Source organism: Poecilia mexicana, unplaced genomic scaffold (genome assembly GCF_051168715.1).
Source record: "Poecilia mexicana isolate PSO_F unplaced genomic scaffold, ASM5116871v1 scaffold_23, whole genome shotgun sequence".
NCBI lineage: Eukaryota > Metazoa > Chordata > Actinopteri > Cyprinodontiformes > Poeciliidae > Poecilia > Poecilia mexicana.
The window spans coordinates 573841-601004 of record NW_028263392.1 but is presented as its reverse complement, the minus strand read 5'-3'; the positions used below and the strand labels follow the sequence as shown (position 1 = coordinate 601004).

At 42.0% G+C, this 27164-nt stretch overlaps 3 protein-coding genes across 6 annotated transcripts in view; all 3 read left to right on the top strand.

Annotated features, from left to right (window-relative positions):
• The window catches only part of sbf1 (SET binding factor 1), a 58322-nt gene extending 49687 nt beyond the window's left edge, over positions 1-8635 (top strand). For 3 of the 4 annotated variants that reach the window (XM_015010689.2, XM_015010686.2, XM_015010691.2), the window contains 14 exons: positions 58-195; positions 275-370; positions 539-613; positions 1081-1253; positions 2506-2682; positions 2765-2866; positions 2958-3143; positions 3840-3966; positions 4047-4177; positions 4349-4693; positions 4822-5027; positions 5613-5700; positions 5793-5924; positions 6145-8635. In XM_015010689.2, coding sequence (XP_014866175.2) covers positions 58-195; positions 275-370; positions 539-613; positions 1081-1253; positions 2506-2682; positions 2765-2866; positions 2958-3143; positions 3840-3966; positions 4047-4177; positions 4349-4693; positions 4822-5027; positions 5613-5700; positions 5793-5924; positions 6145-6243 — 2075 coding nt within the window. In that variant the 3' untranslated portion in view covers positions 6244-8635. The remainder of the gene's footprint in view (positions 1-57; positions 196-274; positions 371-538; positions 614-1080; positions 1254-2505; positions 2683-2764; positions 2867-2957; positions 3144-3839; positions 3967-4046; positions 4178-4348; positions 4694-4821; positions 5028-5612; positions 5701-5792; positions 5925-6144) is intronic. The other variant, XM_015010688.2, reaches the window with a different exon arrangement.
• Positions 8636-11037: 2402 nt separating this feature from the next.
• On the top strand, positions 11038-20720 carry mkrn1 (makorin, ring finger protein, 1). The gene is made up of 8 exons (XM_015010693.2): positions 11038-11158; positions 11745-11876; positions 16398-16597; positions 17553-17776; positions 17863-18077; positions 19368-19478; positions 19659-19803; positions 19995-20720. Exons 1-8 carry the CDS (start codon positions 11085-11087, stop codon positions 20205-20207), a joined length of 1314 nt encoding a protein of 437 aa, XP_014866179.1. The 5' UTR covers positions 11038-11084; the 3' UTR covers positions 20208-20720.
• Positions 20721-20873: 153 nt separating this feature from the next.
• Positions 20874-26966, top strand: tmem121b (transmembrane protein 121B). Its single transcript, XM_015010692.2, has one exon. The coding sequence runs from the start codon at positions 23188-23190 to the stop codon at positions 24334-24336; it is 1149 nt and encodes a 382-aa protein (XP_014866178.1). The 5' UTR covers positions 20874-23187; the 3' UTR covers positions 24337-26966.
• Positions 26967-27164: the final 198 nt, after the last annotated feature.

Here is a 27164-nt window from a genome sequence, read left to right as displayed (position 1 = left end):
GAGACGTAGCTCTCAGCTCAAGCCTAACATTTTGTTTCTGTTTTTCATCTCAACTAGTGCCGTCTCAAGCAGACTCCACCAGCCTGGAGCAGGAGAAATACCTCCAAGCCATCATCAGCTCCATGCCCTCCTACAGTGAGAGTACCGGCAGAAACACCCTGAGTGGCTTCACATCCACACACATGAACACATCTGGTCAGTGCACACACTCTGAAAGCACATGTTGCTGTTAGAGGACCCTTGTCTGCAGGCTGACAGCTTTTGCTGTACACAGAGTCATCCGATAAGCTCAGGCAGCCGAAGATTGGAGACCTGATGAAGCAGGTTCTGGGCAACAAGGAGGACATCCCTGGAACCTTCAGCAGAGGAGGTGAGCTGCTAGTCTGTCCTCATAGTGAAATGAGGACTGATCAGGGTTGATGGTGTGTCAGTGAACACACTCCTTTTACATCATGTGTGAAATCAGTGCAAACCAGTGAACCATCCTCCGTTGTTTAACGCTGTTGGTTAACGAGCCGTCTCTGTCATTTGACCTCAGCACTTGGTCAAAAGGCGAAAGTCATCTCCCTCTCTCAGCCCAAAGTCTCTGGCAAAGCTAGGAACTCTCCTAGAGGTACAGTAGGCCACGCCCCCTCACTCTTCCTGCACTCCTCTCTAACCAATCAGATATCTAACAGTAGCTTCAGTGTGGTGTCCTTCTGGAAAAAGCAGTGTCTCTGCACAGACTAAGGGGTTTGTTGTTACTGCTTGTGTGTGTTGTGTGCATGCTGCTGCCGCTGCAGCTGGACTCTGACGTCCTGTTTGTTTCTGTTTGATTCTTCTCTCCGCTGATTAATCATCATGATGCAGATGTAGCAAAGTGAGCTGGGCAGTTTTTACTCATCGCTGCCTTGCTTGAGATCTTGGCTGGTAGCAGCTGAATGTGAGCAGTCAGACGCCGTCACATTGAAGGATCATTCCAGCTCTTTCAGTAAAACAGAATGATCCTTTACAATGGTCTTCAACATGAAGTGTTGATTAAAGGTTCACATAATGATGTCTTGGAAGACTTGACTTTGTGTGTATGTGTGTCCCCTGCAGGTAAATGGGGCAGCATCCGGGGCAGTGGCCGTCTAAGTGCCTACAACCCAGACATTGGGACACGTTTGGCTGGCAAGGAATCTCCACAGCCCAACGGAGGGCCAAATGATCCGCTGTTCCTGCGCCAGCAGAAAGCCTACCTCTACATTATCGGGGACAAGGCCCAACTCAAGGTGAGAAGAAAGGCTAAAGAATGTCACTAGTCATACTGCATGATCACAATAACGGGACTCCACAAAAGAACTAGAAGATAGTATGTCTTAGTCTTCAGTTAGCTGCTGTTTTAGACAAAGTATTTGTCTAAAATTGATTTAGACAAATTAAAATTAATTGATATTGATTTGACAAAAATGTGGTTGTTAAATCAATAATCTGCAGTGTTTAACTTGTACACGGATGACTTGTCAGAACAGTTGAAACTGTAAAACTATTTGTAGGATCGGTGATGATCTGTTCTCTCACCCAGCAGAGCTGACTATCAGCAGTTATTGAATGTTTGCTCTGATTATGGGTTGGCATATGATCAGCAGTATAATGCTAAGAAAACTGTTATGCTAATATGCAGAACTAAAGCTTTGCTTTTCTGAACAAAAGTTAGTTGTTGCTGGTTCTGGTTCAGTTTGTTTGGGCACCAAGTTGGGCAGAAGGAACAAATGGGCATCAAATGAAAAAAATCAGTGTGATGTTAAACAGGTCAGAGTTGTAGAGGTAAAACAAAACAGAACATTGAAGAATTTCACCGTATAACATGCACACAAAACATTTCCCCCAACTGAGCGTTGTAATTTGATCAGGGACAAAGCTCCTTGCTGGGTTCTCTCTCTGAAGACTGCTGCTTTGGAAGCTGGGAATTTCTGGAAGAGACGTCATGAGGGTCCAATCAGCCAATCAGAAGTGGATTTGGGAAACTATGAGCAATGGAGCTAGAGAGACTTTAAGACCATACTTATAGTAGATTTTCTTGGCTCAGTCATAAACCCATAACGTTTATAAAGTTCCTCAGGATAAAGCTTCTAAACATTCTACACATTTCATTGTTTTATTCATAAAGCCAATTTCCATTAAAGATTTAATATATTAACCACTCTTTAAAATTAACTAATTACATAATAAAAACTTTTTGAATTTCTAAATTAGCTAAATAAGTTCATTCACATGAGAGCTACTTTATTAAGGGACAAAGGCATTTGGAAAAGATTTCCTTTCTGAGTATAAAACTTCAGGGTCATAAAAACATTCATGTGAATGACAGATGTGTGTAATGCTGGATGTTGCTCCAGATACTTTGGGAAAATCTGTTCTTTTGGTAAAAGCTATCATGTGGTCTGTTTTGGTATTCTGTCAAACTCATATGTGATGTTTGGTGCAAAAATAAAAAAGGGTATTCATTAAATGTAAGTGAAGAGAATGACATGTTGTCATCAGGGAGGAAAGCAGGACTCGTTCCAGCAGTGGGAGGTGATCCCCATCGAGGTGTGTGACGTGCGGCAGGTGAAGAACAGTTTCAAGAAGCTGATGAAAGCCTGTGTGCCGAGCTCCCAAACTACGGAGCCAAACATGAGCTTCCTGCGCCTCCTAGAGGACTCGGAGTGGATGACTCTGGTCAGTATTTATTGGTTTTACAGCTTTAGTGTAGATGCTCAGCCATGACAGGACTCTGACCTGAAATTGGCCGTGTTTCCAGTTGCACAGAGTGCTGCAGGTGTCCGTTTTGGTGGTGGAGCTTCTGGACACCGGCTCCTCGGTCATGGTCAGCCTGGAGGATGGCTGGGACGTTACAACACAGGTCGGACCACGACAAAGATATGTAGCTCAACACAAAATCTGCTTTTATTTGTTACTTTTTTTATCCAGGAGTTTGAACTGTGTTTTTGTAGGTGGTGTCCCTGGTGCAGCTGCTGTCTGACCCATACTATAGAACGTTTGATGGTTTCCGACTGCTGGTAGAGAAGGAGTGGCTGTCGTTTGGCCACAGGTTCAGCCACCGGGGTGCGCAGACGCTGGGCAGCCAGAGCAGTGGCTTCACCCCCGTCTTTCTGCAGTTCCTCGACTGTGTACACCAGGTGGGGTCAACATCTCTATCCCAGGTCAGACTGTGCAGTGTTGCTACTCAGGGTTAGCAAGAAGCAAACAACTCAATGTGATGGATGAGGACCTCGGCATTTTTAGTCATTGAGCTGAACATGAGCTCCTGTGTTTTCCCAAGTGTTGAAGAAAAAAAGGTGCTGCATTGGTTCAATAAAGACCAGACCAAAACCAGGATGAAATGCTTTGGTGTGCTGAAACAAATGTTTGCAAACCTTAACGAACTCAAAGTTGTGAAAATAGTCTTACATCTTTAGACTTGACACTGTATTTGTCCTGTCTGAGACCTCTGCTGTCTTACCTCTGACCTGGATTCAAACAGATAAAACCCTCTGTGCAGAAATGTCAGCAGTCCTCAAGTTCCCTTCCTTGTTCTCTACATATGTAAAGCACTTTGAATTGCCTTGTTGTTGAAAATGTGCTTTATAAATAAAATTACCTTATTTTGTATGGCCATACATATGGTGTATGTATGGCCATCTGTGTTCCTGTGGAGTTGGGCTACAGAAAGATGTTGCTTCCTGCTCTTAAGCCTGTAGTCACACATTTCTAGAGCAAAACACTGAGTTTAGCCAAGATGAAAATGTCTGTTTGAATGAACTGAACAGCATAAAAACTGCTTCTTTGTGTAAAGAACTGTGTTGTCATCCTAAAAACCCCTCTGCATCCTTCAGATCCATCTTCAGTTCCCCATGGAGTTTGAGTTCAGCCAATACTACCTGAAGTTCCTGGCCTACCATTACATGTCCAACCGCTTCCGCACCTTCCTGCTGGACTCGGACTATGACCGCATTGAGCTGGGTGAGCCACAGCCGCAGTAGATCTGCTCATGTTTGTCTGACTGTGCGGTTTGTGTGACGCTGATCACTGTGTGGATGTAGGAGTGTTGTACGAGGAGAAAAGCGACAGGAGAAATCCTCAGGTGTGCAAGTCTGTGTGGGACTACGTCGACCGACTCAACAAGAAAGCCCCCGTCTTCTACAACTACATGTACTCTCCAGAGGATGAGGAGGTGAGGGCAGCTTCCGTCTATCTTGTAGTGACAATTGCACTTGTTACTGAGGTTGAATGAAATCTAGACTCAGAATATTAAAGGAACATGACTCAGGAACATTCCGGAATTGTTGCAGGAATCAGAGTTCTTAAATCATTAAGACGAGGCTGATATGGAAATGTGTTACAGGTCCTGCGGCCGTACACGTTCATTTCCAACCTGAAGGTGTGGGACTTCTACTTGGAGGAAACTCTGTCTGATGGACCCCCGTATGACTGGGAGCTGAGGAGCCGGCAGGAGAGCCTGGCAGAGGAGACGGCAGAGAAAGCTGACACCGGTGCTCCAAAGTCTCAGCGGCACATCGTGTGGCCATGTTATGACAACCTAAGCAAAGTGATACCTGATGCCATCACTAAACTGCTGCAAGATCTGCAGGACCTGGAGGCTGAGCTCGGCCACACATCGGAGAAGTGGAAGGACACGTGGGACAAAATCAAGACCACACAGAGGACTGAGACCAAACTGGAAAGCAAAGTGAGATAAGAGTTTCATTTCCCACCCACATACTAATACTGTTACCTAGTAACTAATGCTGTTACCTAGTAACAGTATTAGAACTGATTTTAAATGTGATTCTGAATATTATCTCTCTCTCTTAACAGCCGTCATTCTCCAGTTCTCTGTTGATGTCCTCCAACCTAAGCCACCAGCGGCGATCCCAGGGCGTCTGCCTGCAGGACAGCAGAGTTGGATCTTCCATCAAGCTGGGTCTGGACTGTGAAGCTAGCGCCACGTCCACGCCTGTCGCGGGTCGGCCGAGTACCAGCACGCTCTACAGCCAGTTCCAGAGCACGGAGAGTGAGAACAGGTCTGTTCCCCAGAGGGCGGCCGTCTGTGAGGGGAAGCTCAGATCCTCCATCATTAGCATCCATGTTTACTTCTACAAACTCTGAGCATGCTCACTGCATGTGACATTATTGCAGTTCACACAGAAAATTGCACACAAGTCACATATATTTGGAAATGTGAACAACTGCCAAGAAGTCAGAACTGAGGATTAAGACCTGCAGTGTGAATATAGAGACAGAAACAAACATCAAAACCTGCTAAATACAGATGCATCCAAATTTGAATGTCATGAAAAAGCTAATTAATTTCAGTAATTAAGTTTAAAAAGTAAAATGCTGTTATGGTAGGTTAGAAAAGGTCATTAGGAAGCTGACTTTTCAGTGTTTTATTAGCTGTGAACCACAATCCTCAAAATGAACATAAATAAATATGACATGAATAATATAATGTTTACACCTTGTAAAGTATTTTTTTTGAGTTTCAATTCTATGCTGATTTATTGAGCTTCACCTATAAACAGGTTAAATGATGATGCAGTTTTAACTGCTGATCATCCCACACCTCAACAGAACTGCTCTCATTTTTAACATTTCTTCCCCATCAGGAGTTTTGAAGGCATTTTGTACAAAAGAGGAGCATTGCTGAAACCATGGAAACCTAGGTGGTTTGTGCTGGATAAGACGAAACATCAGGTGAAATTTATCACACAGCCCCACCAACCCAAACTAAAGAATACCGTTCTGATTGTGACCTCCTCCTGTCGCTAACATGGCTCCTTTTCCAGCTGCGATACTACGACAGCAGGCAGGACAAAGACTGTAAAGGTGTGATCGAGCTGTCGGACGTGGAGTCGGTCACAGTGGGAACACCTGCCATGGGAGCGCCGAAAAACGTGGAGGAGAAAGCCTTCTTTGATGTGAGTTTGCAAACATTTCTGTCCTTCAAATACAGAAACACTCATTATGGTGCAGAAACAAAATAAATCAACACAAGAAAGGACAGGCAGGAAGGAAAGTCAGTAAAATACTTTCCAGTTTCCATTGTATAAGAGTGCAAAGGGTGTGAATACTTTCATAAGGCAAAAAGTATTCCGTGTATTTCAGTGGTTCTAACTGTCCTGTCTCTCCCACTCTCAGCTGAAGACGGCCAAGCGCATGTATAACTTGTGTGCCCAGGAGAGTTCAAATGCCCAGCTGTGGATGGACAGTATCCAGAGCTGCCTGTCAGACGCCTAGAGGGGAGGAGCCCATGCTACCAGGAAACACTGGGGGGCGCTGCTGTGCCTGATGGAGCCTCTGCTGGCCAACCTCAGCAGAACAAAGAGGGAAAGGGGCCTTTCACCACTGTTCACTAGTGTTGAACTAATAATCTAATGTCACATGTTGCAGTGTTTCTACTATAAAGAAGAAAAAGTCCCAGAAAAATCAACTCCCCAAGTGTCTGAACACTGTGTGTTATATGCACAAAATCAACAGGCGTCTTTGGGAGGTATCCTGCAGCTTGGACCAGCATCACCATCCTTCCAGACCCTCCTCCTGTAAACCAACACATGCTCCTTCAGTCCAAACCCCACTCACACTTTAAGGAGGAATGACGGAGGAACTGGAGGCAGCCAAGCTGCACAATGAACTCATTAGACTGCCCAGACTAGAATCTCAAGGACTAACTGCTGGGTTGATGGACCAAACCTGCCCTGAGGAGCGCACAGTCCTCATAAAGCTCTGCTCTCACTGCCTCACGCAGCCCGCTGATGCTATGTTTTGGCAAGCATGTTGCTATGGAGACAGAGGAGCAGGAGAACTCTGTAATGGTTCGTGAAGGATTTGTTTTTCTTTTGGAGTTTTTTTCTTTTTTTTTCTTTTTTTTTTTTTAGGAATCAGAAGTTTGTATCAGAATGAGAAAACTTTGGTTATGGCCACCTGTACTCCACAGGAGGAGACATCTTGTGAAAGCCATGATCCAGTTGTGAAGACCAAACCAGAAGAGCCATCTGGAGATTCAGAATCTATACGTGTTTACAAAGTAGACAACGGTTTCTTTACTCAGCTCCACTCAGCTCACGGCCCCCGTGCTTCTATCCAACCACTGTTACCATGGAGACTTTTAAGGGATGTTGAAGGAAAAAGCAGGGATATCTATTATGTCTTCAGAACAATCTATAGGAGGTCAGGGAGATGGGACATGGAGGGATACCATGATAGTATGGGATGTGTCAGAGATAGATTTAGGGATGGACACAAATTGAATTGGAAACAAGTTGTAAAAGGAAAATTATGTCATTTTATTTTTATTTTTTTACCACAGTAGTATTGTTTCCTTGCACTTCGGACCCAGTCTAACTTACGCTTCCCATTCCTTCCCATCAAGCTGACAGTCATTCTCTGTGTTTCTCTTACTGCGTTGAAACACAAAACTGAACAATCAGAACTCGACTAAGAGTTTGAGCTGGGATGGAGAAAGATGGCATAATTTTCCTTTAACAAAGTGAAAGTGAACCAGTGTTCCTTTGCTCCCAAGGCTTCCATCATGTTGGACGTGATCGTTCCAGAGCCAGTCCATACAGGCGATTCTGTTTCCTGGACGGTTTATGGTTTGGAAAGACGGCCCCTCCTCCACCTTCAGCAAGCCAACCAGCCACCAACCCACACACTCCGGCCCAAATTTGTTCAACACAACCCCCTACATTGTATCATACACTTCTACTGCTGTCTAAACATAAAATTAAAAACTGTAGTTTATTTGTGTCTAACAATTCATTTGTATATACTACTCCAGATTTGTATGTAACATTTATGGTAGTAATTTATTTAACATGTCTCCTCAGTAAAGAAAAGCACCACTTTCTTTTAAAATTAGGAATTCAATGTGCCATTTATTTCTGTATTAATGTGACTAATACTTTTTTTAATGTGCAAGTAAATTTTATTGCTTTTTTTGTTTACACAGTCATTATTACTTTATATGAATTGTTCATCAAGAGTGGAAGTGGTGTGTCAGTAGGAGTCTCTGGGTTTGGTTAGATTATACGGTCTCACTCATTCACCCACCTAGAGGGTCGTCGTCATGGAGAGCATAAAAAATGTCAGACATCAAATCCTTCCTAGTGCTAGGTTCTGTTCTGCTGACCTGTGGCATCAACTTTGACCTTAGAAACATCTAGCTCTTGCTTCAGATATTAAATTTTCTGACAGAATCAGTAGTTACTTCACTGCACTAAAACAACGTTTGTTCTAATTAGAGAAGTTGAAAGTCCTCTGTAAAGTTTCGGTCCTGTTCATTGGGTTCAGCTTTGTAGCTTCCTGCTGATCCAAATTGAAACAGTCCAGCAGGTGTTGACACAGTTTCAGATGAGATAATTTTGCTCTTTGTTGCAGCTGGTGCAAAATGACAGCAGAGCAGAACCCAACACTCTGTGTATTACTTTGTTGTAGAGCCATATTAGCTTCGGTCAGCCCCAAGTCAATTTGCCTCTAGTTTACTCCTCAGACAGCTCAACTAACCACAGTCTGACAGAATCCTTTATTTATATGGTTCATTTTTTTGTTTAGAAATGACCTTCTGAGCCGGGATGTCAATCATGTCAGTCTAGTTTTTAGAATCCAAATAAATACTGTGGGTTTAAATGTTCACGTGTCGTCATCAATTTTTATCTATTCTTCTTTTTCTGCAGGTGTTCATTATTGTTTTTTCACAAGTAATCCATGAATAATTCTTCCTAAATTCTAGAATATTTGGCCTAAGGTTACCAAAATAATATCTGGATATAATATACACTAAAAAAGAAAGAAATTGAGACTTATTAGCATCAAAATTCTTTCAGTCGTTCAAATTAATTTTCCAAGTTGGCACATAACTGCATAGTAGTGCTGCAGAGATCTAGATACCCAGCCGTTTCCCTCGTTTGCACAAGCTCACTTGTATGATGACTATGAATTAAAACAATGATTGTTTGAATCTTCAGTAAAATAACCAGTGTGACTGGAGAAGAGCTTTACATTACAACCCTGCATAGTCTAAAAGGAAAAGGCATTATTCAGAAGAAGTATACCAATGAGGCAACATTCTAAGGATGTTGACAAGCAACCTTTGGCGATAGAGGGAACCACCAAAGCTGAATAACACTACCAGCGTAAGTGTTGGGTATAGTAACAGTAGATGAATGGACCTTTAAAATGTTCCAAATAAACGGCTGGTTAAAACTCAAAATATAGAAGACCTGCCTGCTTGTTTTAAATTACCAGTGTAATTTAAAAGTGCTGATCTACCACACCAGTGGAGAGCAAGTAATGTACACTGCTCAAAAAATAAAGGGAACACTCAAATAACACATCCTAGATCTGAATGAATGAAATATTCTCATTGAATACTTTGTTCTGTACAAAGTTGAATGTGCTGACAACAAAATCACCCAAAAATCATCAATGGAAATCAAATTTATTAACCAATGGAGGCCTGGATTTGGAGCCACACACAAAATTAAAGTGAAATGTTCCCTTTATTTTTTTGAGCAGTATATATTGACAGTCAAAACCAAGTTGGTGCATGGTGCAGCACCTGATGGTGCCATTTGGTGTTCAACAGTTTTCATCTAAAACTTTTCATGTTTTCATATTGCAAGAACTATACAGTTCATTGACTGTTTTATTTTGCTGGACAGGATACCATTTTTTAACTAACCACTCCTTGTCATTAAAAAGAGTGCTTTCTCATAAGAACAGTATCTTGGGGACCTTTTCTGCCATTTTCATATGTTTTGTGCTACCTCATCAGACTTTCCTGCCATAGTCCATCTAGGTCTGCCAGTGCTACCATAGTGATTACTGGTGACATATGTCATGTACATAGGCCCCGTCCCAGTACTTGCACTACGTCCTTCAATTAAGTGTTTACTCAGTCAAAATACACATAAGGATTTGAGTGCACAGGTTAGTACGCCTCTGTGTCGTTATGGTGACATCGAAAATGACTGGAGCATTGCTGTTTTGGCATTTATACTGCTAGCAATGGCAGTACGACTCCAACACTATAAATGTACACTATAGGTATTTTAACCTTACAAAGTCATTGCAGGAAATATTTTTGCCTTATGAGTTGTTGAATCCAGAGCAACTCAGAGAAGCATGACCTCTAGGTCATCCTGATCTCCAGTGGCTGAGAGCCAGATGTCTTTGCATGCAGTATGCATGAGGGAATGAAGAATAAAATCTTTGCCACTTAAAAACTTTATTTTCTTATTTATTTATCATTTGCCATTTACTATGTGTAATAATAAATTATGTAATTTGAGTTTCCCTTTCTAAAATGAGTGACAAAGAATGTAACTTTTCCATCCATTTACTTACACCCTTATCCCATTGGGGTCATTAGGGGTGCTGGTGCCTATCTCCAGCAATCAACAGGCAAGGTCACCCTGGACAGGTCACCAGTCTATCACATGGCAACCCGTCCAGAGACAGACAGAACAAACAATCATGCGCACACACCTAAGGAGAATTAGATACCATGCAGAAAACAGCAGGCTAGGATGCAAACCCAGGACCTTCTTGCTGCAAGGCAGCAGTGCTACCAACTGTGGCACTATGCAGCCTTCTTTTTCCATTATATTTAAATTTATTTTAGCTATGCTTGTGCGAGGTTTATTCTTGGTTAGAAATAGTCATAAAAATTCCCTGAAATTGTTATTTTCCTTAGAGTTGCAGAACACTCCACCAGTATTTCCTGACAACACACTACATGTTTCAATCCAGCTTCCGAGCAGCGCCATCTGGAGGAGGCCGGAGGAAGCTCATGTTCACAGAATGTGACTCAGAGATTAAACTAAACCTTCACTTAACCGCTATTTAAACAATGTGGCTCTTCTTCAGTTATTATTTTTTTCATGAAATTAAATGAATTTCATATGATGTGACTAATCAAGACGAGACCATTATAATTTAAGCAAAAAATTAAGTTGTATAATAAAGAGTCAAAATAGGTTTTTCGGTAATCATCGATCCCGTTCGTTCGCTCCGAAAGTAGCCGAGCCTAAGCGGAGCTGTCCGGAACATCCGGCTGTAGCTTCTCAACATAAACAGAAATGGCGGAGGCAGCAGCAGCGTCTACGGCGGCTCCTTCAGTAACAGGAGGTTGGACAAAACACGTAACCTGCAGGTAGAGCGCTATCTTCGAGTATTATAGTGTCAGGGCATATTCAGCTATTGGTTGACACGAATATTGGTTTGTGAGGACGGTTAGTGGCCGATTAACAGCCTGACGACAACCTCGGCTCTGTTACTGAGCTAGCTGGAGTCCTCTGTTATTGTGTTGACTATGGCCACTGAGCCACTTTAGCGGCCGGCTAGCTAGCTATGTTACGTACATTGTCAACTATTATCCGACTGGCAAACGTGTCAAACTTATACATACTGCCACACCTTGATAAAACCATAAACCATACTTCATAAGAACTTTATATTCTTTCACCTTAAAGCAGCCTGGTGGTAAGCAGTACACACTGTAGGGAAAGATAGGATCTAGTGGTAAATTCCTGATTGATTCGTCATTCCAATAGTTTTATTGTCAGTGATGAGGAATATAGTTTCAGTATTAAAGCAGTAGGATGCATTTATCCTTAACTGTCTTCTGTACTTCTAGATGAGTGTTCAGCCTTTCGGTTCTGCCAAATTATTAATTTTAAAATGATTACCTTATTCTTTTCTAATTCTTGTACTTGTCTTTTTCACATTTGAATTTGCAGGTATTTCATGCATGGTCTTTGCAAAGAAGGAGACAGCTGTAGATACTCTCATGATCTATCAAGCAGCAAACCTGCAGCCATGATATGCAAGTTCTTTCAGAAGGGAAACTGTGTGTTTGGAGATCGCTGCAGGTATTGACTACTCCAGGAATTTTACAAACATATGCCAAAATAAATAAGATATGCATGCAAGTCTAATATGGGCTGGGAAATTACTAATCTAGATTGTTGTTACTAGTTTTCTAAAAGTAGCCATGCTCTGAACCAATGACAGCCTTGCTGGAGGGGCATCTTAGCTATGCTGCTTGCTCCTCAAGTGACTCTGATATGTGAGACAGCTGCTCCAGTCAATGTGTTGTCTATAAACTGTGGAGTTGCTGTTAAGCTCATCAGCTGCTCTTTGGTGAGAGGAAGCTTTGAAAAAACATAAATTTGTAAAGTTTTGTCGACATGCGGCTGCCTCCTTTGGCTCTATGTTTCTGATGCTCTTTAGGTCAGTAGGAAACGGTGCTGGAGAATGAATTGCTTAATGTGATGGATGTTGTGGATTTGCAGTTTTGGTTCCTGGTGCCAGAAATCTCATGCAGCTGACTCCCATGCATCCTTTTTTTGTTTAAACACCTTCAAGTTCTTTTTATATACTTTCAGCTTAGGGCTTAAATGAATTTATGTTTTGGATTCATAACAAACGTAGATTCATAACAAACATAGACCCCAGAGAAAATTAAATTCACGTATGATGGTTTTATTGAAACAGTTGGTTCTTGTTGATGCCCACCTTACTGTCACATTGGTTTCTGAAATGTTTTTTATCACATCAAAAATATGTTACCAAGTATATGACAGACACAGTGAGTCCAAATGACTGGTACTTAAATAATCAGCTGGCCTTTGTTGCAGGTAAGGCAGTTCTTTATGATATGCATTTTGTCTACAACAATATTATGATAGCTTTAAATTTGTGTTGTGCAGTCCTAAAGAAATGACACACTTACTTTGTATAGTGGATTAGATTAGGGCACAAAATGAAACATTTCCCTAAATGCTTTCACTTTAATCAGAAAAGCAGCTTTTGTCGCTGCTTACATATTTATACACATTGTGGTATTGCTTATTTTTATTTATCATTCCAACAATAATGTTACCCATCATATTTTTTTATGGACATGGGCAGCCTGAGTGTGTTGACAGTCACCATTTGCAGGACTAAGCTGGTAGATGGTGGATAGTGGGTAGATGAGTTTTATTATAAACTCATCTAAGCTCATCTACTAAAGCACAGCAATCATTCAGTTGATGGAACTGAAATATTTAGTTCAAAATTGTTGCAAAACCAAAATGTTTTATTTGTTATTTATCCCACCACTTTTTTTTATTTTAACATTTATTTATTCGGGATTAAAACGATTTGAGATTAAAATCTCATCTACAGGAGTGTCCTGGACTCTGGGCCGGACTGATTGATCAATCAATTCAGATGTTGTAGCTTGATTTCTGAGATTCTAAAAGAAAAACTGAATAATATCCATCCATCCATTCATTAATGGAAAACCCATTTTGGCTGCTTGTTCTTTCGGTCATGATCCAAAACTCATGACCGTATATGAGGGTAGGAAGGAAGATCAACCAGTAAATCAAGAGCTTCAGTTTTTGGCTCAGCTCTCTCTTCATCACAACGGACGGTGCCCGCTTCACTCCAGACGCTGCACCAATCCGCCTGTCGATCTCCCACTACCTTCTTCGCTCATTCATGAACAAGATCCCGAGATACTTTAACTCCTCCACTTGGGGCAGGACAACCCTGGACCACATCATCCTCAAAAAGCAGAGATGCGATCCGACGGCCACCAAAACGGATCCCCTTAACACCTTGGCTGCGCCTAGAAATTCTGTCCATGAAAGTGATGAACAGAATCGGTGACAAAGGGCAGCCGTGGCGGCAATGCAGACCAGACTCTGACACCGGCCATACAGGGACCTGACAGGTCCTGAATAATATCCAATTCCTTTTAACCAAAGTTTTTTTTTATAGTTCCAACCACAAACAGTATGCTCTGATCAAAAATTGTAATCTGAGTTCACTTTGTATGTCCAAGTTGAAGATGTTAATTATTTTATGCATACGTACTGAAGAAAATGATCATTTTCTTGAACATCAGGGCAGATTAACAGGTGTTTATATTTTTTCCTTTTTTGGTGGAATGTAAACATTAAAACTTAACACTGACATGTTCTATTCTTTTTTTTAAATGCACTGTACACTTAACTACTTGCACTTTAGCTACACTATGATGCTGATTTAGACAGATAATCTGTTCATTTAAAACACTCCAACATGCTGTGAATGTTGTCATTAGCATTTGAAGCTTCTCTTACTCTGTGTTTGTGTTTCTCCCTCTCTTCCCCCTGCAGCCCCTAGGGCCAGACAGAATACACTGCAGTCCGAATTGCATAACAGTTTTTTTTTTTTCTGTCTCTCTTTGTCAGACTGACCCCCTCCCTTCCTCTCCCTTCCGCTCCCCTCCTCCTCTCCTCCCCTCTCCTCTCAGGCTGCTGTTGTTGGGTTCACCAGGTTCATTCTGCTTCAGCTCACTCCTTTTCTCTTTATGCATAGCTTCAGTACCCTCCCCCTCCTCAAACTCCACAAGCTTTCTGGGTAGCTTTTTGCACACTGTGTCTCATAACTAGGCCTGGTGCATCTCTATGTGTGAGTCTGTTTGGATGGGTCAGAGGAGCTGATGTGTGAAGAAGGTTGATTTGGTTTATTTTCAGCTTTTGAATTGTGTGATTGGTTAATAAATGAGCGTTTTGATCAGATATTTGGAACTCATCACTACCCACTACTAAAGTGACCTTTTTACCAATTTGTGGTTAAAAACATAAATGGTTTTATGTTTTTACATAAAACCCATTTGTATGAAGATAAAATGTTGCTATGAGGTGTTTGTGAAATTCAGTATGTTTGCGTTCACTTTGTACATTCTTGTTCATTTGTTTTTTTGATTGATGCCCAGCCCCCCAGAAGCTCTGAGGGTTTCTGCTTGTTGACATAAACATGACTAGGTTTTGGAAAATTATTTTATCACACTGTTTGCACTCAATGTGCAAATTTTGATGTCAGATAATACTACTTAAAGCCAACATGTGTATATATTATAGATGAAGTGTTATCTGGAAGTTGAGCTGCTTGACATTTAAAAATCTTGCAATACTAGTATTATTAGTATAATTATTATTTTTTCACCTACATTTTTGCTTTTTATTGCACCATGAAGAAGAAACAAAATAAATTATATAAAAAAAACCTTCAAGAGCCTTGTCAAATGGACATATAACAAAAATAAACAAATATGAACAAAAGGACATAGCAGATATTGTGACATATTTAAGTCTATTCAGTGTCCATCTATAATATTTTATGAGTAATAAATTTGCTCCATTTCTCATTTTGTATTGTTTCCTTGAATCTTTGGCTGAATGTCATTTTATCCATTTCATAGCCGCTGCGTTTCTCACCGCTGTCAGATACCGCTGCACTTGTATTTTAGATAAGTGCTGGTCTTCCTTTTTGGCTACCATAGGGATATTGCCAAAATATTAAGATGCACATGCCATGCAATAAGCTATCTTAATATTTTCTTTAGGAAAAGTAAATATAATCCCAAAAATAACATGTTGAGCAGCTCCAAAAAACGAGTGATTCAGGTCCTCAGAACCACATTGCCTCCAGCAGATTTGTTGCGTTGCTGGTTGTTTTTTCTTAATAGATGAAGTGATTAAAAAAGACAAGATTTTTTTTAGTTGAATTCCCCCGGTCTTAATGAGCAGGTTGAAACCATCCTTCATCTGAGAGTGTGACAGAAATGTTTTTTGTTTTTTTTGTTTTTTTTTTGGGGGGGGAGAGGGGGTTTTCTCCATTTCTTCGACATATTTGGTACAGTGTTACTGTATATTTTTGACATGCCAGCATACTAGCATTATGTATAGATTTTGATCATTTGTAGTTAAATGCAACAACAATATTTCTAGTACTACATTTGGTTCACTTCCCCATCACATTTTGTTTCTTCATTATAATATTCTCTTAGTTGTAGATATACAATAAATCCTGATTACAAAGTCCACATTTGTTTCTTCAAGACTTGGGAACTCCTCATCGCAATTTTTTTTTACAACAGTGGTTCTACTGGTGTCTGTGTAAATCCACAACCATTCCCCTGGTCTTCTTAATGTTCAGAATTAGGTTAGTGTTGCACCATGACTGATGTTAAACCTTACCATAAAATATAATCCAGTAACTAACCATGAAGCAAGAAATAACCATTATCTTTTGTCAAATGCCATCAAAATCAAGTAAGTATGCATCAAATATGTCTATCAATGTTTGAATTATATATCAAAGGCAACTGTAGACAGGTGTGTGAACCTTTAGTCTGAAATGGTTTTAGTAGGCTGGGGTTTGAGTTAAAAATTATCTTTTTTTTTATTTTACTCTATTCAAGTTTTTAGTTTTTTTCTTTCAATTCAGGAAGTGAGTAGATGGGTTCTGCTCTAATGATGGATTCTGCTCTGATGATGGGTTCTGCTCTGATGATGGGTTCTGCTCTGATGATGGTTTCTGCTCTGATGATGGGTTCTGTTTTGCTTGTTTAGGTTTGAGCACAGTAAACCCATAAAGAAAGAGGAGCTGCCAAACACCCAGACGCTGCCGCTGGCCTCTGTCTCCCAGGCCGACCCGGCTGACCCACCCGACCCGGCTGACCCAGAACCAAGGGACATGTCGCCTGGGTCAGGGGCTCAGGACTGGGTCAACGCTGCAGAGTTTGTTCCAGGACAGCCGTACTGTGGACGAGGTGAGTGAACGGCTTCACTCACCTGACGTTGGTAGTGATATTAATGTTTGAAAATGTGACATTATTAAGTCATTTTAGATGTTTGGATGTGATCATTGCTACTGAACAACTTTCAGGGGCATCTAAGTGAAATATCAAATCTTAGTTTTTAAATCATTCTAAAAATTAAACAAAATGTACACAACTTCCTCACAACTATATTTCATATCTCACATGTAGAACTAGTAAAAGCCCTGAAATAATTTTTAATTCAAATATTAAATGAGACAAATATGTCCATGTACTGTACAGTAAGTACATTAATTCTTGGTTGGGCTTTCAATGAACGTCTACAGTCCAGTCTCTAGTGGCCCCTGTCCTGAATGCTGTATGGTGGCTCTTGAGGTACATTAGCAACCACTTTGACTTTTATCCGTCATAAAGGCCAGTCAGCCAGGATCACAGGCTTTATGTGCTTTCAGCTCATGCAGCTGGGATTCTAGAAACTAGGTGTGTTGGTTCCTGTTGACAGTATTTGCTTGAGCAGTGTGTGTGAGACATCGTGCACATTCTGTGGGAGTTTGTGCTCAGGGATGATGTCGTCCTCACGCAGGGCACTCTAAAACTTTTAATGCCATAAATCCAAGTAAAGTTTCAGACTCGGATCTTCAGCATGTTTCCATTCAGCTGCTCAGGCTATTTCTCACTAATTCCAGTAGGAGCAGATAGTTTCATGGCTGTAGTTTTGGTCAAATTTTACATTTTAACAAAAAGTGGCAAGTTCTGTATTATGAGGGAAAAGGTTGGTATTACAGCAGTTCAAGACATTTTCACCTCCATCCTGAAGAAATGTTGCAGATGGTAAACGTTCACATTTAAATTGGGTAAATGTTGATCAGACAGAGAGCAGGACTTATCCACTCTGCAGCGCAACAATGAAACATTTAGTAAATTGTGTGTGTGTGTGTGTTCACAGCTGAGCCAGTGAAAGTGGAGAGCTCGGCCCCTCTCATTGAGGAGTTTGACAGAGACGCAGGCCCAGACAACAAAGACCTGAGGAAGCAGCTCTGTCCATACGCTGCTGTTGGAGAGTGCCGCTACGGAGTCAACTGTGCTTATCTCCATGGTGACGTGTGTGACATGTGTGGCCTGCAGGTTCTCCATCCCAGTGACAGTTCCCAGCGCTCAGAGCACACCAAGGTGAAGGAATCAAGCGGGAGTCAGACGGAGCATGTTTATTCCAAACCCTGCAGCACTAAAGTGTTGGTTATCTGTCCTCCTTCCAGGCGTGCATTGAAGCTCATGAGAAAGACATGGAGATTTCTTTTGCCATCCAGCGCAGTAAGGACATGATGTGTGGTGTGTGTATGGAGGTTGTGTTCGAGAAGTCCAACCCAAGCGAGCGTCGTTTTGGGATCCTCTCCAACTGCAGCCACTGTTACTGTCTGAAATGCATTCGCAAGTGGAGGAGTGCCAAGCAGTTCGAGAGCAAAATTATCAAGTAAGCAGACTTATTTCTGTAGCTTGGAGAGCAGTGACTTCACTCTGCATCTTCCAACACAGTCTAAGGGACAAACAGTATGTAAGAATGTTTCTGAATTAGGACAAAGATTCATAACTTTGTCCTAATTCAGACAGAACCACAAAAAATTAGCCATGCAATAAAATATTATATGGTTAACTTTTTATTCACTGTATAAAAAAAATTAACAGTTCTTTATACAGTTAATTTTCAACCTGTATAAATAGGAATTCTATCATGGTATATTTTCCACTGTTTACCAGGTATTGATCTTTCTGAATATACAGCCTAAACCAGTAGTGCCCAAAGTGGGACCTGGAGGGCCGGCATCCTGCAAGTTTTCTCTCCCTGTTGGTAGAAACAATGTTCTGACCAAGTCAATGTTCTTCTACTCTCCCTAGTTCGTTAAACCAGGGAGAGAACTAAAACATGCAGGATGCCCTGACCCTAACCCGGGTTGGGAGGCAGGTGATCAAACGAATGTAAGAAGGGGGTGGAGGGGAGGAAACGGACCAGGGGACAGACGAGCTTAAGTCCAGGGACCGGTAGACCAGGGGGGGGCAATACGGGATATTTACAGCACCTTCGTTCGTCACACTAAGAAACTGATCTACCAGCCATGTACCACTGCGATTCTTTCCACCACTAGTTTGTTGAGACTGGGATGACATGAAATTTATTGTGTGGTTCGTCCGTAAAGTTACACTTACTCTGAAAGCATCAACTACTCAGCCGCCCGCATTGTTCAGTCTATCCGCTCACCTGTATAAATACTCCCGCAGCGCTCGCTCTTCCCGCCATTCGCTTTCAACCAGCAGCTCCCAGAGGCATCACGTCATTCATTTTAAGGATGCTTATTGGTCCCCCAAAAACGATGAAAACCTGGGCATTATCATCAATCAATAAAATCCCCATGGGCCAAACTTGAAAATTGAACGTTATGCCTCTAAAACTTAGCTTTCGTCAACAACTCAGAGGTGGAAGTCAGATCTCCGCGTAAACAAATAATGTTCTGGCCGGAACACGGTGCACTAAGTAATAAAACCCGGACACAAGGCAGGTAAATTTTCCTCGAGGAATTTTAATAATCGAGGTACTCGAATCATTCGAGGAATTGTTTCGGCCCTAAAGTTGACTAATGTGAGAGACTCTTGAGCTTTATTAAAGGTGGTGTGATAATAACTCTATAGGTTATTAAAGAGGCCATAGTTAGGATGGCTCTGTTGACCTGAAGGATGATGACTGGTAATCTGCTCTTTCTTTCGTTAGGTCCTGTCCAGAGTGTCGAATCACATCCAACTTTGTCATCCCAAGTGAGTACTGGGTGGAGGACAAAGAGGACAAGCAGAAGCTAATCCAGAAATACAAAGATGGCATGGGGTACGTCGCCTGCTTCCTACATGAGCACTGCTGCTCTGCTTAGTGGCTGACATCAAATCAAGTTGATAAAATATTTAGATTTATTTTGGTTTTTATTCAAACTAAATCCATTTACTTTTCTTTTGTCGCTGCTTTCACTGAGAAAGCCTGACCTCTGTTTCTGTTGTCTGGTATCTGTAGGAGCAAACCATGTCGGTACTTCGATGAAGGTCGTGGAACTTGTCCTTTTGGCTCAAACTGCTTCTACAAACACGCCTTCCCTGATGGACGTCTAGAGGAAGCTCAGCCGCAGAGAAGACAGACTGGATCCAGTAACAGGAACCGGGTAAACACATTTAAAATGCATTCGCAAAGCTGTACAGTGACCAGTTCTGTTAAGTGACCACTTTGTAGTGGAGCTGGAAAGCAAGAAGATAGTTGAGAATAGGAAAAGCAGATTAAAGAAAGTGAAAAGCAGTTAGTTTCTGTGTGTGTGAGATCCAGTAGACACTTTGTAAGACCCGTTCCAATTCTCAGAACTCGAGGCGGACGCCACTGTGGGACATCTTTGACGAGAGAGAAAGCACCGACTCGTTCGACAACGACGACGAGGAAATGGTGACGTTCGAGCTGAGTGAGATGCTTCTCATGCTGCTTGCTGCAGGAACCGACGACGAAGTAACAGATTCAGAGGACGAATGGGACTTGTTTCATGAAGAGCTCGACGATTTCTATGAGATTTACCTATAGCGGCTCCCTCTTAACCCCACCACCCATATACTCTAGACATTAGAATGGACTGTCTTGTGTGAGTGATGGACAGTAGCTTCCCCTCTGTATTGTGGCAGTGCCTTTAAGCAGGCCATGAATAATAAATGAACTTATAAAAACTAAAAAAAAAAAAAAAAAAAATCCACCTCCGTGCGCTCGTGCTAAACATTTTATAGACCTCTATCCTTGTGAGTCTTTCTTGCGTGGTTTATTAAATACAAAATGAGAAAAAGAAGTCAATATAAAATCTAACTAAAGTAACCATTAAGAAATTGCTAAGACATTGTCCAGTTTGTTTGTGGGTTTGACTTGTTTATCATCTATCCAGGTATTTGTACATACTTCTGAGACTCTGCACTTGAACTTACTCAGCACCGTTTACTGTAACTCAGATGGGCATGTTGTAAGACTTTACATATGGTTGTTGAAGGCCGGGACTTCTTTTCTGTCTGTTTATAAAGCTGCTGATGTTTAATAAATTTACCATAATCACTTCCTGGCCTTTGTTGGGATTTTTTTAGGGTTAAAATCTAATTATGATGGACTAATTGAAAAAATAAATAAATATGAGAGGTCAGCAAAAGAAAGGCAATGTGCTTTCCAAATACATGTAAACAGAATTGTAAAAATCATCAGGCAGCAAGGGAGAAAGTTCTACTGTTATGTTGATGACATGCAGCTATATCTATAAACCTTAAATTATATAGATTACAGATAGTTCTGATGTAAACACCTTTCCGTTTTTAAATTCTGACGACAAAATTTGTTTTTGGACCCAGGTGCAGTATAGGGGAGGGAAAGTGATGACAGTTCTAGGGGCCCTAACCAACAGGGGGCCCTCCACAATTTAATTATTTATTTTTTGTTCATAGAAATAAAAATAAAAATCAGGGCCCTGTTAATTACAAAATTAATCATATTGTATTTTCAAAGATTGTTTTTAGCAGTAAAATTTAAAGTTTCCACTCCCAGATCAAAAAACATACATCCATATTCGCCCCCCCCCTATCTGTGTTAAATGGTTCGTTCCTGCTTGAAGCGCTTCACCGTGACACTGTTGGCAGCAGTCAGTAGGAAGCAAGAATGACTGTTGCAGTTACTATGCTGCTAAGAAAAGTTATAAAATCAGGTTTTCAAAGAAAAGAGAGAGAAAAGGCAAGAGTGTTAATTTATAACCCAGTTTTTCTCCAAGAGAGGTGGGTAGACTGTGAGATTATCAACCATTTAGCACAATTATCTTAGCTACAAACTACTGTTTGCCTCCTTTTCACTAGAATTTAATGAATTAAGGAAAAAAAAATTACCAACATTTTCATATTTTTAACTTGTCCCTTGTATCTTTTACCACTTACAAATGAGTCAGTCAGCAGCAGCTCTAACCCACGTCTCTTCTGACCTCTCCTAGTGAAATTAAAGTTGCAGTATGTCACTTATATAAATATTTTTTTCACATATCTTTTAAAACTGTCATGATTTTGTGACAGTATGGTATGAGAGATAATCTGTGAAAAATCTATTTCCTCTGCTTTCTCCCAGTGCTAGAAACAACCAGTCAGAGGCAGGAGAGTTTTAGTGCTGTCAATCATAATCTCATGTGGTGCTGCTCATCCTTCCTCCCCCTCGATCTGTTCTGTGCTGCAGCTAGCATAGGACAGAGCTGTGCAGATTCGAACTGTGAATGCTCAGTTTAGTTAGCAAAGCTGCCAATGACGACGGATAAACGGTTTCTTGTGATAAGTTGTTTCTCCACCATTAGCACATTTAGCAGTGAGTGAATGAAGTTGATTGACAGTCCTAAGATTGTCCTACTTGTTCTGATTGGTTGTTTCGGTCAGAACGGTGCATTTCTTTAACCAGTAATAGTAGTTCAGGAAGGAGGTGGAGGAGATTGATTATTTTCACAGATTATCTGTCTCATAACAAACGGCTACGACATCATGACAGCTTTAACAAATATGGAGAAAACATTTTTTATTAAAGTTATGTGCTGCAGCTTGAATAAAATGCAACTACATAGCATTTTTGAGAAGTCTGGATTGCTTTATGTGTATTTGCACGTTGCCTTTGACTGTTGCTCTTGGGGAGAGACATTCAGTATCTAAAACTAATACAAAAAAATTAAGCAACCTACTTGCATACTTGAGGTGGACTGTTGGATGTTAAGTTCATGAACAGTAAATATTGTGCTGGTTATCAATATTGAACCAAAGAAAGCAAGGCAGATGCAGGCCTTTAAAATTGTGACGCTTTTTATGGGTCAAATAGCCTCAAAAAACTGTAACAGCAGCTGCGGGGGGGTGCAAACAATTTTTTTGTCAGGGCATTAAAACAGGCTTATTTACAATAAATGAAAATAAAAGTGTGCGAACAACAGAGATGTGCAAATACCAGCAAGAAAGTCAACACTTTAGTTAGCGGGGAGCAGAGGGAAGGAAGGATCTGTGATAAACTGCTGGATGCAGATCTGCATTGTATCAATCTTCCAGACCTCTCAGGTCTTCTGGTTCTGGTATTTTGCAGTGTTTCAGCTGCACTGAGTTCCTTTAAATCAAGGCTCAGACCAACCTGTTCAGAACTTTAAAGATGATAAATGAAACTTTGACCAACATATTCGAGGTATTAATGATTGTAATGACATCAAAATTTGTTTATTGGTTTCTCCATTGTTGATTGTGTTTTATAAGTGTATCTTTGTGTTTTTATGATGTAAAGCCCGATGAACTGGCTTGTTGCTGAAATGAGCTTTACAGATAAACTTGATTGACTGATCACTGGATTTCCATATCTCACTTTCACTGCTGTCTGTCAAACTGAAGCTAATGGACATGATGTTTTCATCCTGCTGTCCGGGTTGCATTTTAAATGACTGGACCTCATAAAAGCAGAGTCCATTCCCTGAGAGTCCATGCCTTTCTTTGCCGTGCCTCCCAAAGAAAACCAGCAGAAGGGCAGAAAGTAGATGAAGGGAGGCGGCAGCATAAATACAATGATCTCTGAATCTGGTGGCGTTCATCAGAACAGCGATCATCCTCCCAGCCCCTCATCCTCCTCCCTCCGCTCAGCAGTCTGCCAGCTGAGCAGCACCCGGGACACCCGGAGCACCAGCAGCAGCTTCCAGCCTCTGTTCTCCGCCTGCATCATGACATCTGGGGAGTTCCTGCCGAGCGCTCCTCTGCTGGTGCACAAATCCAGGAGGAGCCTGTTCTACAAGTCGCTCTGCTTCCTTCTCCTCTTCTTCCAGGGCGGCGTCCTGGACTTCTACCTCATCCTCTTCACCGACCTGTACTGGTGCTCGTGGATAGCCACGGACCTGGTGGTCATCTCTGGCTGGGGGGTTTTTTTCCTGAAGAATGCTCGAAGCAAGAGAGAACGGGCCTGCGGCTTCCACCAGAAGAGCTCCATTTTCGGCTGCAACCTCGGAGAGTTCACCTACGCCTACCTGGCCTGGCTCATCTATGTCATCGCCTGCACCCCGAAAGTCGTGCTCATCCTGGAGACGTCCATCCTGGAGCTGATCGCGCTGAAGGTGCCGTGCGGCGTGACCGGCTTTAAAATCACGGTGCTGCTGTCCGCGCCGCTGCTCTTCTGCCTCATCAATTCCATCGTGGTGGATTTAAACGGCCCGACCCGCCACCACTCCCAGAGCTGCTTCACCAGCACCTGCCTGGACCTGCTGGACTCGTTCACACTGATGGAGATGCTTCTCAGAGGCGAGCTCCCCTCCGTGTACCTGAAGTACACGGTGATCACGGTGTACTTCGTGGCCCTGGCGGTCCCGGTGGTTTGGCTCTACGAGCTGACGGCGGCGGAGCTGCGGTGCCGGTGGCTGTGGGCCCGCTTCTCCACCGGACTGCTGGTCAACGCTCCGCTGCTCGTCGTGCGTTGTTTCCAGGTGTATGTTTACAAGATGCCGGTGTCGGTGTTCATGTTCAAGAACATCTTCTTGCTGGCGTGCCGCCTGCTGGAGCTGCTGGAGCAGTGCGCCGCGGTGCAGGGCCTGCGGAGGCGGACTGGCACCAACAACCCAGCCCAGTTCTCCCATTGCGTGTCCGAGAACGACATGTGCCCCCACGGATATGTCAACACTCTGGCCGTCACGCAATCTTAACATCAGCGTGCATGTGCTGGAGGCTGGCCTGGGAATGGAGCAGACACAGCGGGGAGCCAAGCTGAGCCTCAGCGGGCAGACTGCGGCTGTGGACCGGGGGAGGGGGGAACAACACCACAGGGTCGCTTGTAAGCTTCTCGGATAAAAACATCCAGGCTGCAGGATTTCCACTAGTAGAAGATGAAGATAAACCAGCACAGTGACAGCAGCACCGCGGATCTCTCTCATTTCTAGAAACTGGATGTTCAAACAGTTTCTCTTTTTATCATGCGAAGTCAGCAAACTTTTCTTCTCTTTCTGGAGTCTTCTTCTAGTCTTTGTTGCTTTTGGGGGATTATATCACATTTCTGCTTTCCCTACACCAAAGGACCTGAGGAACTTCCTGTAGAACTTTAAACCATTTTCTACAGGACATGTTTGGCTGTTTAAGACTTTTGTTTCATATTTCCAAGCTCATATTTAGAACCAGTTCACACAGGTCACATTCAGATTAAACTGGTGCAAACAAATTAAGAATAGTGATAATAATTACAATATGATCTTGTTGAGTTTTGGACGTAGAAGCAAAACGTGTGTTCTGACTCCAGATGTCATGGACAGCAGCAGTTCCTGTTCCTGTGGCTTTGTGCTTGATTTGTCAGAACCAGAGTAGAATGTGTGTCTGTAGTTTAGTGACTCAGTGGAGTGGACCTCTGTCTGCAGGTGTCATACTGTCATGGCTGATGCCACAGTGTTAGGGCAATGAGTTCAATCTGATAGGCCGCCTGCTCCGTCCCCACTGAGCTGTTCAGATTTCAGCTCTGGTCTCAGATGAAGGTGATAGAATGTAAAGTGCCTGTCAGAGCATGAAGCCGGTAACCTGGGTTATTACAGGAGGTTTACTTAATGGTACAAACAGAACATCTGGTGGTTGTGCCTTGAAAGCTTCAATATTCTCAATAAAAAGCCGACGTCATATTTCATCACTTTGGCCTAAAACACACGAGGCTGTTCCTAACATGAAGGTTGTAAAAAGTGTGGCTTTAAAAGTCCAGTTTAGACCAAATGTTTCTCCAGCCATGTGGAGCAGAGAGCTGTGCAGTGCTCCTCCCCCCCCCCACCTGTTGCTGTACATGGCCAGCATTTAAATTTTCCCTGAAGGAGAAGCTTAGATGGTGGGAAAAATTAAAGAATATCAAAGACATATTTGCACATTTATTCACTGTCATAGTGAATATGTTATATTCAATCAACAGAAATGTTTAAATTAAAGTGATTTTAGTAAAATAAACACTTATTTGGCAGTCAGAATGCAGAGCAGCACCAGGGGGCAGTTGGTCGCCTTCTGGCAAGAAGGTCTTGGGTTCAAATCCCCAGTTGGGGTCTTTCTGCATGGAAGTTTGAATGTTCTTCTCATGCATGTGTGGGTTCTCTCCGTTCTCCAGCTTCCTTCTACAGTTCAAACACGACTGTTAATTGGTCTCTATACTGCCATTTGGTACACGTGTGTGTGTGTGTGTGCGTGTGTGTGTGTGTGTGTGTGTGCGCGCGTATGGGTGTGTGTGTGTGAGGGCTGTAACAATTTCTCGAATGATTTGAGTACCTCGATTTATCTTCCTCGAAGCTTCGATAAATTATGTTTTATTATTCAGCGCGCCGAGTTCCGGCCGGGTCATTATTTGTGTCGGGCAGCACTCTCACTTCTGCCTGGGAGTTGTTGCTCAGTGCTGGCAGCACAACGTCCAGTTTTCTGGGTTTTATTGAGAGAGAAAGAGGGAGATCCGTTTTTTTTCTGATTACTCGATTAATTGCAACAATAATGGATAGAGTACTCGATTACTAGAATATTCTTTTACAACAGCCTTGTTGGTATCTCTGGGTCGATGACGGACTGCAGTCTCACCTAATGACTGCTGGAGTTGCCCCAGGGTGACCCTGCACAGACAGTGGATGGATATCAGGATGCCCAATCATATAGCTTTTATTTGCACAGTGGAGTGTTGTGTTTTGCTCCATAACCTAATTGAGAGAGCAGGTTTCTGATTTATCCATAATCAACAAGTTGTCTTACCCCAACACTGCATCCCACTCTTGTAGTACATTTGCTCTGTCATTTAGTGAGAGACTAGGGAGGAAAAGTGATGTAAAGAGCTGAAATAGAAGGCAGTCTGCACAGGTGGGCTTTGACAACAGCTTTAGAAAATAATGTGATTTCAAATGATAATTTGTCAAAAGAAACAAATAATATTGTTAGTCTCTAACAAAAGGGATTTAATACCTGAGATTTTTCATCAGTACAAAAAGACATTCACTGTCTTCAGGAGTGAAGCAGACGTCCACCTGCCTTCTGCTCAGGCTCTTATCACTGCAATGACCCAAATATGTCAGAAGAGCATAAACTGTTGATAACGCTACATGTGAGATGTTGCTTAGTGTCTTATTTTAAGTTGGAATGTCATGCCTTATCCTGCTTGATGTGGCAGTTTGTGCAATATTTCACAAATAAAGATACATTTAATGCCTTTTGCTGAACATGAAGTTGTGGATAGTTGGTGCCTTGTGTGGATCCATGAAGGACCAGTCAGGAGAAACGTTTTTTTTTCCAATTCCTCCTCCTTCTAGGTCTGTAGAAGCAGATTAAACATTCTGGGTTTATTTTCTGCGTGTGAGCTGCTGGTTTATTGTCATGACAAGTAATTTTATTAATTTCCCAAATCTAGTTTTACTTACTCATCCACCTGGAACTCTGCTGGCCTTGTTCACCAAAGTGCTGTCCAGATGAAACCATAGTCATACATTTACATACACTGTGTGAACACATGTGGAGTCCAGTTAAAACCACTTCTGGA